General features: G+C 43.5%; 2 protein-coding genes across 2 annotated transcripts in view; one reads left to right on the forward strand and one right to left on the reverse strand.

Annotated features, from left to right (window-relative positions):
* The window catches only part of CACNA2D3 (calcium voltage-gated channel auxiliary subunit alpha2delta 3), a 958,661-nt gene that overhangs the window by 146,443 nt on the left and 793,670 nt on the right, over positions 1-18,548 (reverse strand). The gene's annotated exons all lie outside the window — the stretch shown is intronic.
* Positions 5,913-15,543, forward strand: LRTM1 (leucine rich repeats and transmembrane domains 1). Its single transcript, XM_023189562.2, has 3 exons — positions 5,913-6,067; positions 8,701-9,297; positions 15,008-15,543. Exons 1-3 carry the CDS (start codon positions 6,061-6,063, stop codon positions 15,439-15,441), a joined length of 1,038 nt encoding a protein of 345 aa, XP_023045330.1. The 5' UTR covers positions 5,913-6,060; the 3' UTR covers positions 15,442-15,543.

Genomic DNA, 18,548 nt, shown 5'->3' on the forward strand with positions numbered 1-18,548 from the left:
CTTTGGGAGGTCGAGGCAGGTGAACCACCCGAGGTCAGGAGTTAGAGACCAGCCTGACCAACACGGCGAAACCCCGTCTCTACCAAAAATACAATATAATTAGCTGGGCATGGTGGTGTGTGCCTATAATCCCAGCTACTCCAGAGGCTGAGGCAGGAGAATCGCTTGAACTCGGGAGGTCGAGGTTGCAGTAAGCCGAGACCAGGCCACTGCAATTCAGCCTGGATGACAGAGTAAGACTTGGTCTCAAAAAAAAGTAATAGTAACATCTTAATTCATTCATTCACCATTTACTTAATAAACCTATTATGTGGGTTTTGAAGAAAGTATGGGAAACAAAGAGGTCATTTGAAACTTAATGTCTAGTGAGTTGTTTGTTACTTTAAAGTGAGATAATGCAATAAAGTGTGCAGGCAGAAACTACTATGATCTTCAACAGCTGTGCCTCCTCTTCTTCCAAGACACACTGCTAGACAACATTTCCCAGCATCTCTTGCTGTTAGACATGGTCATGTGATTTAATTCTGGCTAATAGAATGTGAGCAGAAGTGGTAAGTACCTTTTCCAACTGATGGAGAGGGCTCTGAGAGCCAAGAAGAGGTCACAGCCACAAGATGGAAGAAGCCTGGGTTCCTGAATGACAGCATGGAGCCCAGGTCCCTGTCAACCTGAACTAGACTGTGATAAGAGAAATAAATGAGCTATTCTGTTAAACCACTGAGATTTCGGTGTTATTTGTTAAAATAGCATAATTTTAATACAAATTATTAGCAATATGTGCCCCATTGTAAGCACTAAATACGTGATTGATAGGATTGTCATTTTAAAATATATTCCCAGTTTTCTATGTTTCTGATTTGTATATGTCTTATAGGATAGTAAATCCAAAGGCAGAGGTCCAGGAAGAAGGGAGGGAGGGATGTAGGGAGACAGGGTTGGAAGACAATAATAAAACTTTAAAATAGCTCTGTATAAACTGTGTACCTGGGTACCATTTGGTCATCCACAATTCCTAGGAAACTATTTTCACTATCATCTACGTGCCTCCAAAGTCAAACTTTCTTCCTGACCAAATGAAATGTCTGCATGGATCTGTGGTGCCAAGGGCCTCCTCCCCACTATTCCTGGCTGCAGCTGTCACTAGGCCTGGCTGCCTTCCCCGGCATTAGATCACCATACCACATGGTTTGGATGGGGAGCCTGTTGACAGGGATGGAGGAGCACTTGGCCATGACTTTACCAAAGCAGACCTTACAACTGGGAGAAATGCTCATATTTGTTATAAGGGCTCATCACACATAGAGGCCCTTGGCAGGGAAAGACAGATGTTACTTCTGGGGCTAATCCTTTTGATGAGAGAGGAGGCAAATTCTAGGCATGCTGTATTTACACAGATAATTCAGCTAGTCACTGGAAGATAAGACATCTCAAATATTCCAGTAAAGGAAATGTGCCTTTACTTGCTTCTTAGACATAATTTTTGTTGTAGCAAGTTGAATATACAGAAGTATAAGCAGAAAATGTTAATTTTCCCCTCTTTTTCTTTAGTCTCCCCTCCAAGTAATCAGCATTATCAGTCTGGTGACTGACCTTTCCCACTTACTCCATTTTCAGACAAACCAATGCATATTTATAGGGTTAATTCCTCCATCTCTAACACTTTTTTGAATATAAATGAGATTATACAATATGCTTCCTATTCAAATTGCTTTATTTTGCCTCACATTTTATTATGAATATTCTCCCAGATGGGTATATTTAGTTGTAATTGTTCTTATTTGTTTATTATCATTATTTTTTGAGACAGGGTCTCACTCTGTTGCCCAGGCTAGAGTGTACTGGTATGATCTCGGCTCACTGCAGTTTTCACCTCCTGGGCTCAGGTGATCCCCCTGCCTCAGCCTCCCAAGTAGCTCAGACTACAGGTGCTCACCACTACGCCCGGCTAATTTTTTGTATTTTTGGTAGAGATGGAGTTTCACCATGTTACTCAGGTTGGCTTTGAACTCCTGGACTCAAGTGATCCACCCACCTAAGCCTCCCAAAGTGCTAGGATTGCAAGCGTGAACCACTAAGCCTGGCCTTTATTCTTTAAATATCTGTATAAGGTTGCCTGGGAGAAAGAGCTATTACATGCTGGATTTCAAGACACTGTCAATTTTATTTCAGGGTTAATAATCATTGATTTGTCATTTCAGGGAAATTAAATGGTAAATAGACTAACATATTAGAAAACATTCTGGTTTAAAAAGGGCAAAAGAATATGTCTCAGAAGCTTGGAAATTCTTGAAATCTCAGTGTGATTATAAACACAGTTTTACTCAAAGGGTGCATCTGCAGCTAGCTCCCATGTGGGAAACTGGGGTTCTGGTAGGTCTTGGGGCCAGGAGCCCCTCATAGTACAGTTCTCCTCTTTAGGGAGTGGCTCTGGCCTGAGCTGACATTCAGCATCTCTCCTTGGTTCCTCTTTTTGCAAGCATGGCTGTCTTGCCACCTCCTGGATTTGCTCACCATGGGAGGGAGGGAGGGAGAGAGAGAAGGCACTGCCCAGTATTAGCATGCATATCACACACCCTCCCTTTGTTCTCTTGGCTGAGGTCAGATGGAATAAATCAATCAGCCTCCACATCCAAGTGTCCCGGGGGGCAGTGCAGGCCATGTGTGCATTGTCCATCTTTTAACCCCCAATTGGGGTCAGCATGAGTAAACCAGAACCAAAAAAACCCCCGGGCAGTAAGCAGATGTTGCCAGGAACCCATCAACTCCGGGGATTCTCTACCAGTTTCCCGGACATTTGTGTTTTAGGTGGGAGCAGCCAGCTCAGACTCTTTGAGGTCTATAAATCCATGCTGCTAACAGGAGATGCCACTTTGTTTTTTGTTTTGTTTTGAGAAGGAGTCTCACTCTGTCATCCAGGCTGGAGTGCAGTGGCATGATCTTGGCTCACTGCAACCTCTGCCTCCTGTGTTCAAGCGATTCTCCTGCCTCAGTCTCCTGAGTAGCTGAGATTACAGAAGGCCGCCATAATGTCCAGCTAATTTTTGTATTTTAGTAGAGATGGGGTTTCACCTTGTTGGCCAGGCTGGTCTCGAACTCCTGTCCTCAATTTATCCACCCACCTCAGCCTCCCAAAGTATTGGGATTACAGGCGTGAGCCACCCTGCCTGGCCAAGATGCCACTTTGGATCTCTTGCTCTACCAGATATGTGCTAGGCACTTAAGTATCACTTGATCCTCCCTGCCTCCGGTGAGGTAGGTATTATCTACATTCTACAGATAGAACACTGATGCTCAGAGAGCCTGGGATTTTCCCAGGACCACACAACTTTAGGGAATAAACAGCATGAAAATGTGCTTCTCCATTTAGCTTTTAACCAGAAGTGTCCTTGACTGCCTTTGGTTCTCTGTCAGGGTCTTGACCACCAACATCCAATTGTGCTGTCAATAGATTCATCTTTTTCAGGCCCCCAAGTCTAAGATATCTGGATCCCAGTTGGGCCTTATACACATAGCTAAATATCTCCACTATAACCTAAAGAGGTATTTAAATTCTCTGCCCAAGCCCCCTTAAAGTTGGTAAGTACAGTGCCTTTCAATCCCATTTATGCTTTTTGACCAGAATGACAAGGTTCTGGACATAAGAAGGCCTTAAAGATCATCTTACCCAATTCCCTCATTTGATAGATGAGGCAACAGGAGAGTGGATAAGTTTGCCTGGGTGGTGGGAGTTGGGGGTGGGTGACAGGTGGGGTGGTGGACTAGTGAGAGCAGTGGCCAGAGGATAGGATAACCAGAGTTTGCAGATCACAGCCTGTGGGCCATCTATGCCTCTACCTGTTTTTGTAAACAAAGTTTTATTGGAATGCAGGCACACCCATTGATTTATGTATTGTCTTTGGCTGTTTCCAAACTGTAACAGCAGAGTCCAATAATTGCAATGGAGACTGATGGCCCTTAAGGTCTAAAATATTTACTATCTGACCTTTGCAAAAAACTGTTTCTGACCCCAGGGAAAGACAGAGGCACACAGGTAGATATGAGTTATTACTAACTTTCTAGTTCTTAGAGGGAGCGTTAAGTTCACAAGTGTTTGTTGTGTTATGATGAATTAATGATTGAATGCTAATGGGGGCCACTGATGGTTATGTACGTATTTCCATTAATAATGGAAATTATTATCATTAAATGCTATGCACTTGAAACAGATAGATAGGAAGGAGGGACTGGAAAGAAGGAGGGAAGAAATCATTGAGTTCTTAAGATTTAAGTGGCTCTTCATCACCTGACTTGCTTTGTCACCTACACCTGACTTTTCTCCTTTGTATCTGCGATGCTCAAAAACACGCTGGAGAGAAGGACAAAAGATGGCAGGTTGGGTAAAGTGGGCTTTCTGGAAGAGGCAGGATGAATATACTGGGTTCTATGGGGTGAGAAGGGGCTTGGCCAAATGATGGAAGAGTCCACAAAGTACAGGTTGTTGAAAATCATCAAAATTTGATTTTTTCAACTTCCATTCACAACAGGCCTCTTCCCTCTGTACCTGCAGAGTGGCATGAGGGGCCAGGTTCCATGGCCATCTGTCAGGACCTCCCTCAGGACATCCCTCCTGCTGACCAGTCCAGGTTGTCCTCAGATGCTAGCAGCATGCAAGTCCTGGAAGCGTTTCTCACGGGAAATTGTGAACACTTAGGAAGACACTTGGGGCCATGGTGTGTACTGCCATATTTAATCCTGGGCACGGCCTGGTAAAGTAAGGGCTATTGTTGCCCCCATGTCAGAGATGGGGCTCTGGGTGGGCAAGTCACTTGCCTGGAGACAGAGAGCTGGTGATGGTAGAGCCAAACTGATTCTGGACCCACCTGATTCCAGAGCCCAAACCCAGTGGCTCAATTATACTTCCTGGAGCCCGGGATTACGCTTCATGCTGCCTCCATAAAAGCGTACACACAGTGACACACAGTTAGAACATTTTGTTTTATCTAGAAGAGCAACTTCAGGCATTGAAACCCCACCTCAGCAAATGGCAGGGGATTTGCACATTCAATGAAACGGTTCCAGGCCCCGATGGGAAAGTTCCCTGCAGCTTCAATTAGAGAACAGTCACAGCTGACTGACGCCTGATGCTCACAGGGGCGGCTTTATTGTTTTATATGTGAAAAATGAGGGCAGGGCCAGGACCTCAGCATCAGGGAAACGAAGAAAGATTAAGAAGTATTTCTAAAGTCACACTAACCAAAAGGTCAATTCAACTGGGGGGCTGGGGAATGGGCGGGCTGTGGGGGCAGCGAACAAGCAAGCAAGCAGCTGAGAAGTATTTGTGGCACCAGAAGGAAGGTTGTGATGTCCACTAAAGGAAACCATGGCTATGAATTTCAGGGCACCAAGACCCTGTCAACACAGCTAATCCCCACAGATGTTGGCTGAATAAGCCTTCGATGACCAAAGAAGTGCACTGTGCAAACCGTGTCAGCCTCTAGCAGGCCAATTTGTCCTCATATTACACACTCTGAGGGCTCTGCTGCTTGACCCCCAGGTCGAGGGTCCCGTCCGGCTCCCCCAACCCAATGAGGGGTGACCCAGCATGGTTAATAAGTCAACAGAATTCAGAAGCCACGGCCGGATTAAGAAGGCAGTTTTATTTTGGTGCCCTGTACTTCAAGCAGATTAAATAATCAAAAAGGCCAAGCCATTGGGGTCATGTTTGAATGCTACAGCTGTTCACCAAGGTTTGACAAACATTCTTTATGCGGCTCATCATCTGAATGGGAAAGGCAGGGATGATCCTGGGGAGGCCAACATTTTAAGAAAGAAGAGGGGCATGATCCCAAGATCCTCTTATGGAAACTGATCCCAGCCAGATGGAGACAAGGGGAAGGGCTGCTTAAATAAGTGGGCTTTTGAAAGCAACAACTGTTTTCTGCATTGAAGGAAAGCAAAGGCAGGGTTCAGAAAGACTGAATGTAAAGCTGGGCTCCAAGTCTGCCATGCCCTTCGTGTGTTGCTCTGCACATTAATTAAGGGGTCTACGAGGTCAGCAAGGACGCCAGAGAAGACTCAGTCATGAAAGGTGAGCCCTGACCAATTCCCATTGGAAAAGTTCTTGTCTGGGAGAAAGACGGGATCCCCTCACAAAGGTATCTACGGGAAATCTATTTTCAAGTCGTCTGTCTTAAAAGACTGGACAGATATGAAAAATGTCTCTGCATGGGAGGATTTATGTTTGTGCATGTTGGGTGCAGAGGAAGAGGGTGGAAAGAAATGTATGCAGCCATGACATGAATATGCAGTTGGCATGTCACGGGCCATTTCATAGAAAACATGGTGCTTGGAGTTGGAGTTCATATATTATTCCTTTGAGGGGAAGAGTGGAACCAAAGAAAGAATGAACAAATTGGCTACAATCTCAGAGAGGCAAGCCTTTCATTAATAGATTAGTGGATTCTGCGGCAAACATATTCTCTGGTTTAAGAATTAATTTCCTGCAACTAATTAATACCTGAGCCCTACAGCTAAAAGTGAGGGGTGTCCGTTCATTACTGAGGGGAAGACGTTTTGGCTTTGAAAGGAGTCATTTAGATTATTTGCAAAATTATAGAAAGGTAAACAGTGGTTTTGCTCTTTGATATTCTGGAAAGGGGAAGGGGACTGTGATGTTCTGCGTCCCTTGAACTAAATGAAACAGAGAAGAATCTCTTTCAGAAGGCTCTCTAAACATCTTCCCTATTGCCCTAGAGCACTGTTAGCCTCACTAGAGAATTTAAGGAAGAAAGGGGAAAAGGCTCAATGCATGACCGCCACACTGTGTTTCCCTAGTTCAGGCCCAAAGCAAGCAAGCAAGCAAACATGCAAGCAAGCAAGCGAGCAAACAAAGCCCCCTTCAAGAGCTTCAACTATGAGTAGATAACTATTTTGAGTTTTGAATATTATTGTGTGGCCTAACGAATTCCTCTACCGCTTTATAATAAAATGCCCTTGACAGATGTTTGCCATATTTTCAAATTCAAGTCTCAGAAAAAAAACAGAAGGGAGTGTTATAGCTACTTTGGTGAATGACAGAGCAGTATCTAAGAAAATGTGAACTTAACCTCCTCTCCGAGCCCTGCAAGAAGATTTCTTTGGATTCCAGAGACCCTCTCCCAGTTCCTGCACAGCCAAGGCAGTCTGAACAAGGATGCTATTTTACAGCATCATTTAGAATGAAGAAAAAAACTGCAAAAAGCTCAACTACCCCTCATAAGAGTGGGGGTAAATATTAATACTAAATGTGGCATGGTCTCACCATGGAATATGCTACAGCAGATAAAAGGAATGAATTAGCTTTCCACGTATCAATGTGGATAGATCAGTTTTGAGTGAACAGAGCAAACTGCAGACCGAGACATGTTGATGATTACATTTATTTGGATTTTTAAAAAGTGTTATGCAAAACAGTGTGTGTGTGTGTGTGTGTGTGTGTGTGTGTATTTGACAGGCAGTAGAACACGGCAGATAAGAACTCTGACAGACTCTGGAGGGAGGAAGACAGCCCTGGTCCTTATCACAGCTCTGCTATAATATTTATTCTCTGTGTGAACATGGGCAAGTGATTCAGCTTTTCTGTGCCTAGCTTCCTCATCTTTCAAAAGGGGGTAATAATGGAACCATATTTACAAGGTTATGAGGATTAATTAATATACATATTTATAAAGCACTTAGAATGGTAGTTGCATGCTATATGGTTATTTGCTATTTTTGTCATTACTAACGATTGTTTTTAAACTGTCTGGAGAGATACATCAGTAATGGTATGAGGAAAGGGGCTTATGCTGGAAAATTGAAATTAGGCATCAATCAAAGTAAGTTCAACTGCATAAGTCATGCATTGCTCTTTTGAGTTAAAAGGAAAAAGAATCAAGGAAGTATGGTAACCCATGAATGACTTGCAGAACTATTATAGAAAAGGGGTATTTATTAATTACTCTTAATGCTTTTCTATATTTTTATAATCTTGAATAAAAAAGAAGCAGACACTGTCCTTGTTCATGGAATTACAACGGCAAAAACAGATATCAATATGTAGCAGTGTTTTAGATCTGCCTTATCCAATACAGTAACCATTAGCCACATGTGGCTATTTTTGTTTAAAATAGTTAAAATGAAATACAAATAAAAATTCAGTCTCTTGGTTGCAGTAGTGCCATCTCAAGAGCTGGATAGCCACACATGGCTATTGGCTCCCATACTGGAGAGCAGATGCAGGACACTTCTATCATCACAGAACGTTGTATTAGACAGCACTGTTCTGCCGCCTACTTTACAGAAATGTGGATATCTGAAATCCTCTATCACTCTTCTACATATCTGGCCCCACATAATTCTGCTGTGACCTACAAAGGGCATATATCCCCCAAATATTTTTTTCACTCTTCTATTTGATATCACTAAGTCTTCCATCTTCTGAATCAGGAGACACTGAGAGAGTACTTTTCTCAAGGCTTCCAACAATAGTTGGCACAAAGATTGCAGTAGTTACTGACACTGCGGATGTACTCTGTCCAGCCCAGCTCTACTAAAGATGGTGAGTGACAGAACCTCTCTTCCAGGTTATAGAAGGTCTGACCTGGCTGGAAAGCACATTACCTGTAAATTCAAAGGCGAAAAAGTGTTGATACCACACCTCACAAACTGGTTTCTATCCCAATTTCTTTCTGTTTGTTGTAGGTGAACTGCTCCTGTTTTCCAGTGTGATTGTCCTGCTCCAGGTGGTATATGGCTGCCCAGACAAGTGCCGATGTCACTCATCTACAAATTTTGTAGACTGCAGCCAGCAGGGTCTGGCTGAAATTCCTTCCCATTTACCTCGTCAGACTCGAACACTGCATTTACAAGATAATCAGATACACCATCTTCCTGCTTTTGCATTTAGGTCAGTGCCATGGCTCACGGCCTTAAATTTGTCCAACAATTCCCTTTCAGATCTGGCCCCTGGAGCTTTCCATGGGCTTCAGCACTTGCAGGTTTTAAACCTAACCCAGAATTCACTTATTTCCCTGGAAAGCAGACTTTTCCATTCCCTCCCTCAGCTGAGGGAGCTTGATTTGTCATCAAACAACATAAGCCACCTTCCCACATCCCTGGGAGAGACGTGGGAGAACCTAACTATACTTGCGGTTCAACAAAACCAGCTTCAGCAGCTTGATCGAGCACTCCTGGAATCCATGCCCAGTGTGAGGCTTTTATTTCTCAAGGACAACCTCTGGAAATGCAATTGCCACTTGCTTGGCCTTAAACTCTGGTTGGAGAAATTTATCTATAAAGGTGAGTCACGTCTATTTGGAACCCCCCCATCTGTGTGTTACCAGCCTAGGATGAATCTCATCTGTTCTCTGCATTAGAAAGAATGTGGAGGAGTGTGTAAGGGGTGGATTTGGGCTTTTACACATCGGTGCCATTTCACAGTATGGCAAAAGAGTCAAGTGAGTCATTAGAAGGTGTTTAAATTCAGGATCTAAATTAATCTACAAATATGTTACATGGAGATAACTTTCACTTGTTTAAATAATACAACATGAAGTTACTTATCTGGGGGTATGCTGTTAGAAGGAGGACATTCAATCACCACCTGAATAACTGCTCAACCCCAAATAGCACTAAACTCTTATTTTCAAGTGTGTTCCAATTATGGGTATGGTTCTCTCTCTCTCTGGGATATTTTTCTCTCTTTGTCTGCTTCTACCCATTTGACAACTGTAATTCTCTAAAATTATCCTTTCTGCTTTAGCAAACACCACTGTCACTGAAATTGGGTGCAACAGGGCCTCTCTCTAAAGTTACTCACAATTTCTTTAACACGATGACAGGAGTAAAGCAAGAGATCTCAGACTATTAAAGATGAGGGGCTCTGGAAACCACCCAGGGTTAGCAAACTACAGCCCCAGGGCCACAGTCCATCTCCTGTTTCTGTAAATAAAGTTTTATTGGAACACAGCCATGCCCATTCATTATATACTAAGTGAGTGGTTGCTTTGCACTATAAAAGCAGAGTAGTTGTGACAGGGGCTGTGTTGTCTATCTGGCTCTTTACAGAAAAGTTTGCCAACCTTTGTTGTCAATAGGCAACAGAGTCCCAGAGAGGTTCAGTGACTTGCCCAAGATCACAGAGCAGAAGCCCAGTTGAGAACAGAATGCCCGGCTTTTGGGTCTTGACCCGACTTTCTTTCCTCCACTTCACAGTGCTTCTCTCCTCCTAGCTCTCAGCATGATTCATTCATTTCTACATTTGAGTGCCTTTTGTATGTCAGGCACTGAGAAGATGGCAGTGCCTAACCATCATAGAGATTTCATTCTGGTAGTAGAAACAGATGTTAAATAAGATGATAAATGAAGATACATGTTTAGAATAGTAATTAGTGCTAAGAAACAATGAGGCAGGGGAAGGGGACAGTGATAGAATGGGTGTCTCATTTTTGATAGGATGGATGGGAAGATGTCTCCAAGGAGGTGACGTGGCTGAGCAGAGCCCAAAGACTGCGGAGGAATGAGCCATGAGATAATTGGGGGAAGGAATAGTGAGCACAAAGGGCTTGATGAGGGGGAAAACTTGGCTTGGCTGTGGGACAAAAAGAGAGACAAGACAGTGGCTAGTGCAGAGGAAGGGAGTGAGTGGACACAGACAAGACAACACCAGTACTTGCGGGCCAGATCATGCAGAAGTGTGCAGAGAAGTCCAAGATGCCTGGACTTTAAGTGAGATGGAAAGCTCTTGAAGAGTTTTAGTCAACAGAACAATATGATCTGATTACAATGTAAAAGGTCACTCTGTAGACTCTTGGGAGAACTGATCGAAAGCTGCAGAAGAAGAACCAGGTAGATGAGGGAGAAGGTGATTTCAGTCAGCCAGCGAAGACGATGGTGGCCCAAACCAGGGTGGCGAGACGTGATCAATGCTGGGAGATACTTGGAATACTGAACTGACAGACATTGCTAACGGGTTGGAGTGGGTAATTAAGAGAAGACCATAATTATGGGAATGTCTATTTTGATTTGTCCTGAAGTGATGCCTTCAGCTGACAAGGGGCAAAGAGGAGACTGGGGGGAGCGAGTGAGTGTGTTGGGGAGCGAGTGAGTGTGTTGGGGAGGTGTTCAATTAGGACTTCAGCTTGGGGCATGTGAAGTTTGAGATGTCCTGTACATATCCATGGGGAATGGTTGAGTTGGAGGTTATATATTTAAGCCTGAAGCTCGGGGAGATGTTGGAGCTACAGACATGAATTAGGGAATCAACAGTGTCTGCATGGTTGCAGCGGTTCTCAGCAGGAATGAGGTTAGGGTGAATACAACATGGGTTCAAACGTATGATATTGAATAAATCCTTCTCAACAATGTAACAGCAAACTACATAATCAATAACCAGTCGGCATTTAAGCCAATCAGCAAAAGGAGCCACATACTATGGCAACATCTTTCTTATAAGAGGTTGCAAATAAAATTGTTTACATCTACAGGTAAAGTGGCTTGAACTATTGTATTCTGGATTAAATCGTAAGCACAGGCCAGCCCAATACAGAAAGATAGTTTTCATCAAAGAACATTTCTTGATTTAAAAAAAAAAAAGTTCCCAGGACTAGGGCACTGGAAGCAACCTGGGATGGGATGCATTCTGCCCTACTCTGCCACAAACTTGCTGTTGGTTTTTGGGAAAATTAGGATACTTCACTAGCACTCAGTGTCACCAGAGGGAAACTGACAGTTTTAAGCCAGGGAGTTCCTATGGCTCACTCCGGTCCTCAGATTCTGTGATGCGGTTCAACATTCCTTCACAACAGAGCTGCAGGAGCACAGATCACAGCTTTTCTTCGGAGAGAGGCAAAAATTGATTTGGGGTAATAAGACCTGGATGTCTCAACATAACTAGGAAAAATCCAAATACGTGCCAAACATGGGAGGCAGTCGGATTATAGACATATTGAATACAGGCAAAATAAGGGAACAGATATTAGTCAAGATCTTCTTTTTAAAAAAGATATATAAACAAATGCAAACACTACAGGTATTAGACAGGGCAGGCTAATTGACATAACAGACTAGCCCAGACTTTAGTTATATGTGCAACAAAATCTGTTGCTCATTCATGTCATAGTTCAAGGGAAATGGGGGCAGGGTCTGCATTCCATGCAGCCATTTAGGGACATAAGCGCCCCCTCTAGCTTGTGATGCCACCAACTTTATCACGTGGCCTCTAAGGTCATCCCCAAGTGGCAACAAAATGCATTGCAGATTACACTGGGGTTTTATGGCCTGGAGGTGGCATTAATTGGTTCTATTGTCCAGAATTCAATCAGATGGCCCCAAATGGACCACAAAAAGTGGGAAAATTTAGTCTTTCTGCTGGCCTAAGAGCAAAAAGATGTGCTTTGGTGAATACATAATAATATCTCCTCCACAGAAATATGCACACAGATTGTATGATTACTATTCCTCTCCATTTACTAGTAAACAAGTCATCTTCGCTTCATTAAACATTTATTCTGAGCTAGGTATTATGCTAAATACTTGACATATTTTATCCAACTGAGTCCTCAGAGCAATCTTGGGAAGTGAATTTTAATTATCCTCGTCTCCCACTCTCCAGATGAGCAAGCAGAGGCACAATGTGGTCAAGGAAGTTTTTCAGCGCTGCACAGCTAAGTAATGTTCAGACTCAAGATTTGAATCTAGTTTCTCTCAAGACAGAGGTGAAGAGCTACTAGTGATCAGATAGAGAACAATGAGCGCTTGGCAAGCTGGAGCTTCCTGCATTGTCAGTTACATGCATCTAGAAGGATGTGGGAGCCTCCGGCTGTAATCAGCAGATTTGGCAAGGGGGTCACGGCCCATGAAATGGTGGAGAGTGGGAGTTGCATCCTGGCTAAGAATCACCTGCACAGGAGACCATAGAGCATTTGGCAGCCATAGCCCCTGCCTTCCAGCTATGTCCCAGGCTCTAGTCTGGGTATTTCCTTGGCTCTGGGTCCAGAGGCTGTGGCTCCCACCCTAATACTGAACAGCAGAAAGTCTGGAATTAGAGAGAAACAGTTCTTAAGTCTGGGGTGATTGGGTAAACCACCCCAGTGAAGGTGGAAGTCAGCTGATGAACCTGTCCATCCCCCTGGCAGGTGGCCTTGCTTCCCCTGATAGAAGTCTCCATGCTCTCTGGCTGGATTAAATATCATGACTATTTCTCAATGCCCCATCACTTCATTTATGTCTCTCTGACCTCTTTGTCTTGCAACTAACTTCCTGGAAGAGGCTCTTATGGTCAGGTGCAGAGGAATGAAATGGTCCATGAGGTAAGAATCCTTAATCTCGATGGCACTTTGGACTCATCTGGAGCAGCTACTCTGAACCTCTGGCCTCATGAAAATCAGTGGCTCAAAAAAGGAAGACATTCCCTTTTCATCTTTCTGCTTTAAGGGTGGGCACTGTTTCCTCAGAGTATTGCTAGAGAAGCCAGGAGGAATCCAAGAGACTCTGGTGGTAGGTGATTCAGTTTTAAGCAGTGGCAGCAAAAAGGACACGGGTTGAATTTTGCCACTGCCACTCACCCTGGTATGTTGGGGTCACCTGATAATCCTTGCACTGCAAGATAGGCCCTATGTACTTACAGAGCCACTTAGAACTTATCTTGTAGGCTTAGAGAGAATAAATGTGAAAGCATTCCTAGAACTCTGAAGTGCTATGCAATGGAGGGTGCTAATAATGTTGAAGTGATGCCCTCTGCATATGTCTTTCTGGTATAATTTCATATTTCACTTACTGTGTGTACTAAGAATCACCTCCAATCTAACTTTGCTAACGGCAGTGCCAATCTTTTCAGCTGGCCTAGGGGAGGTGCTTATGGCAGCCTGAAAGGACCAAGGCACAGGTCATGCAGCAGTTCTATCCAGTCAAAGGCTTCCTAGTAGACAGTGCCGAGGACCATCCTGCCCACTCCTCTGACCTCACAACGCTCCTGAGAGGAGGAAGTGGTGAGGCAGTGAGTACAGTGGAAGAAACTTGGACGGAGCATGGAGAATTGGGTTTGGGTGTTGTTTCATCCACTCATGACCTCTGTGAGTGGATGGACAAGAGTTACCTGCAAGAGTGGAGTATTAGGACTTATCTAACAGTGCTTTGTAAACCATCAAGTTGGATACAAATAGGATGTTTTCATGGCAGAAAATTTAGTCAGCGAAGTGCATTTTCCCAAAGTCAAAGAGAAAATCAGCGGTCACACTAGACTAGACTTCAGTCTGCTACCTCAGTGCTCAGAGGAAAGAATGACTGACCACCCAAATTCCCCCTGACCAACAGCAGTCTACACACCTGAGGATATCCATCACCTTGCAGGGAATGGAAACTGGGTTTAATAACCCATTAGAAAGTTCAGTACTCAAAGCCGTAAATGTTCTGAGGCCTGAGGAGACACATTCATGATACCTAATTCCAGGAACTAAATTTCCAGTATTGTCAAATCCACAGGTCACTCCAAGACCACTCCATCTCTCCATCTGGCATCACTGAACAGTGTTGAGACACACAGGATCTTTGTAATAAACACCTAACAGCACAACAATGCACATTTGTTTTATTTTTTCCTTAGATTTTCAATAGGAATCTGGTACACGAAAGATTTCTTGTCTGCGGGGCTCACTGGGGCCGTGAGTGGCAGGAATGCAGTGGGCAGCCGTGCTCACCATTGGCCCCCAGCGTGCCTTCTTGTCAGCTTTTGCATTGTTTTCTCTGAGCATTTGCAGAATATGAAGGTTACTGGGCTTCTAATGAATTCTTGGTCATAAGTAATTGCCAATTTAGTGTGTGGCATTTTTAGTATTTAGCCAATTTAGGAATCTTAAAATCATAAAATATGGTTGTTAAATTCTTTGACTCCAGGATTAAAAAAAAAATGGTACTTCATAAATTCCATCTGCCTAAGTTTTTGCAGGCAGAGGATTTTGGAACTCTGTTGTATCAAGGCTCTGTTATTGTCCTTTGCTTTTCTCTTTTAAAGGGGGAATAACAGATGGTGTCATCTGTGGATCACCAGACACCTGGAAGGGAAAGGACCTCCTTAGGATCCCTCATGAGCTGTACCAGCCCTGCCCTCTTGCTGCTCCTGATCCAGAGTCCTCGCAGCCTCAGCGGCCCGGCTCTACCCACAGTGTGGTCCTGAGGCCTCCTGAGAACCACAACTCAGGGGAGCGAGACCTCTTGGAGTGCGAGCTCAAACCCAAGCCAAGGCCTGCCAACCTGCGTCATGCTATTGCCACCGTCATCATCACTGGGGTTGTGTGTGGGATTGTGTGTCTCATGATGTTGGCAGCTGCCATCTATGGCTGCACCTATGCGGCAATCACAGCCCAGTACCATGGGGGACCCTTGGTGCAAACCAATGATCCTGGGAAGGTGGAAGAAAAAGAGCGACTTGACAGCTCACCAGCCTGAGAGTTTTTGTCTCAAACAGGATTGGTCACTGCAGGCCAGAAGATAGTGTCTGAGTAGGGCTGATGTGTTTACTGTTAGTCTCATTTTGCTTTTGCCAAAAGAAAAAAAAAAAAAGATGTCTCTATAAAAAGTATTTCTGGGGAAGAATTTCTGTTGTGATTTAAAAAATACCATAGGCAAAAATAGAGATGATACTTGTGCTCTGGGCCTGAGAAGTTATTATGATGATTCTATGTGGGGGTAAAACACACAGAGAAAGGGAAGATGCCATCTCTTCCAGGTACTCTTCTGTGGATTAAGTTCCTTTTACAGAGCAACAGAAATTCAAACACACATGCCAGTCAGCATTCCTGGGAGCTTTATGGTCCACTGGAAAACTGCCTGATTTTGAGTGCCTGGGAAGAGGCTGCTGATCTTACCCAAGGGGCATTGAATGCCTCTATAATTCAAATTCATGCTAGATCAGTGATACTTTCAGATGTTGTATATGTTATATATTTAATGGGAGCGTCCGTTGGTTGGGAATTTCATAGCTTGCCCCAAGAGTCAAAGTCTATTTCATTTTCTAAATCAGAAAATCGTTTAGGGCTTTGTAGGCCTCAGAGGAAGAGGAAGATTCCATGTCCGGATAATAGGACTCAGGCCCCAAGTCTCGGGAATTTTTCTAATGCAAGGGTAAATAACATATAAACAAACACAAAGAGGATGGGGAGCCAGAATTTGGAGCAGATATTACCAAAAGGCCATATCCACCAAGGGATTGGAACCTTCCATTTAGAACTCTTACAGCAGGAATGAATTTAGGTTGGGCTGAGAGCAAGATAATGACTTTTGTGTATCTGTATCTGCATACATAGCACACGGAGTGCACAGAGTTGTACAACCACACCCACATATAAACATACTCAGAGCAATCAGTTTACCCACTAATGAAATGCAGCCGTGTCAGGGTGGAAGCCAGCAGCTGTTGTCCACCACCCAGATTGTCTACTCCCCACGCTGGGATAGGAGTAAGAAGGAAGACTGCAGAGAGTGGGAATTACCAAGAGACTCCAGATAGGTGGCAGCAGCTATCTTCAATGTTATTTAGGCCATGATTTTAAAAAATCAAGTGTGGCTGTCTTTACTCCACAGACATGATCTTGAAGAGTTGCATGCAAAGTGAATTTTTGTAAATTGAATCATCATTTTAATGCAGTAGGGGAGCTGGCTATTTAAAGGAACCTTTCATGGAATCTTTCTGTAATAGAAATAATTGGCTCCAGATTTATCCATTTTGTAAATTTGCATTTTTTCATGCTAGGTTTTCTTAAAGTGGAATCTACCTGTTCTCTCTCATGATGCTCACAGGCACCTGTTAGTATTAAAATCATTTTACACAAGAAGAGAGGACAGAGGAGTTATGGACATGTTAAAAGCAGAGAATGGTAAATATAGGGCCCGTTTTTCCTCCAGAGGCCATGACAGACATTGCTAATCAATCCCAGCACTCCTCCTGCCCAGCCTCACAGATGCCTTCTTAAAACAGTACTGCAGGCAACCAGAACTAATCAACTGGAGTTGGTTCAAAGGATAAAACACATTTGCCATTCAGGGTACTGGCTCTACATTCACTCCGTAAGGCCACGTAATGATTGGTTTTGATCCTAAATCAGTAGTCCATTCTCTAACTGAAATGTGAATGGAAGGTTCACATGTATCTATCACATCTATCATAATGGGACAGATGCAGGGAAATGGGTGAACCTACCACATTCTACTGTGCAGGTCTCACACTGACGCACCTCTAATAATCACAGAGACAATCTATACCTACCATGGTGCTTCATAGCTAGTGTGGGCCCCACACACCCCAGGCTAAAGATGGACCACCTTTCTAGAGCAGCAATTTTGCTAGATGATTTTTCTAGGGGACGAAGTTTAAATTTTGATGGTAATTTTTTTTTCTGAATATCAAAAGAAACTGAAATACCTTAGATTGTAGATCAAAGAAAGACCCCAAGGAAAGCCTGCTGATCCATCAGCTCTGTCCCAGGCCCTGGCACCTCCTCTCCATGGGTAACTCAGTGGACATGGCTCAACATCCTTCTTTATGGATGTAGTGACTACTTTCCAAGTGAAAAAAAAAAAACCTTTCTTTCCATGGCTCTGGACTGAGGATGGTTGGCCAAGAAGGCAGTGTGAGAAAGGAATTTTATATGTTTTTATACATCATCCCAGTTTCACCAGATGTTTCCAGAGCTCACACTGTGTACCGTGTACCAGGCATGGTGCAAGGCATTCTTGTGTAATCCTGACACCCATGAGCCACTTGAAGAGATACTACATTAGCTGAGAGCTACTAAGGCCAATAACGCATGCTTCCTTTTACTGCAGTGATTTCAGTCTGCAGGTGCACTGGGCCCTGCCAGAGGTTTGGTGATAGTGGAGGTCAATCCAGTCCCCCTACCCACAGAGATTACATGAGGGAGTTTCTGATCCACCACAGAAAACCCTGAACGTGACTAGAATCCTTGCTTGTCAACACTCATATCCTTTTAGATTTCTAAGTACAGATGATAACTCAGGCAAACAGACTTCCTGCTTTATGGGCAGTCTTTAAGGAAAATGATTAAAATGATGCATACTTACATTCAGATTTCTATCTTTTGCCTACAGTCACCACAAACAGCAGTTGGCAATGAAAATAATTACTTACCCTGAAATGTCAACAGCTTCTCAGCACAGAAAAAAATACAAATCAAATTGTTTAGATTAACAAATGCAGAGTTATCATTTGTTAATATGAGAAATGAAATGTTTTAACTGTGAAAAACATTGCAGATGAAAGACCCAATTTGCAGGGTATTCTGTGAGAACCACAAATTATCTTTCACAACCACTACAGCTCGTGAGGGGTAATTTGCAAACGCCTCATAGATTATTTTCAGCTGTTTATTGCTGCTGTCATATTCATAGATTCCCTTATAAAAATGTCCTTCTGTCATAGAGCCTGGCTGAGGGCACACTATGGACAAAAATCACGTTTAGTGTTGATTGTTTCTGAGAAAACTAAAAATATAGTTCTTTCATCATATTTAGTAGAACAGTATGACTCCAGATGGGTG

The sequence above is a fragment of the Piliocolobus tephrosceles genome, chromosome 2 (genome assembly GCF_002776525.5).
Source record: "Piliocolobus tephrosceles isolate RC106 chromosome 2, ASM277652v3, whole genome shotgun sequence".
NCBI classification, from domain to species: domain Eukaryota; kingdom Metazoa; phylum Chordata; class Mammalia; order Primates; family Cercopithecidae; genus Piliocolobus; species Piliocolobus tephrosceles.

Coding starts and splice junctions, on each gene's coding strand:
- LRTM1 (XM_023189562.2), top strand. Junction 9,298..15,007: donor GGAGAAATTTATCTATAAAG/GTGAGTCACGTC, acceptor TCTCTTTTAAAG/GGGGAATAACAGATGGTGTC.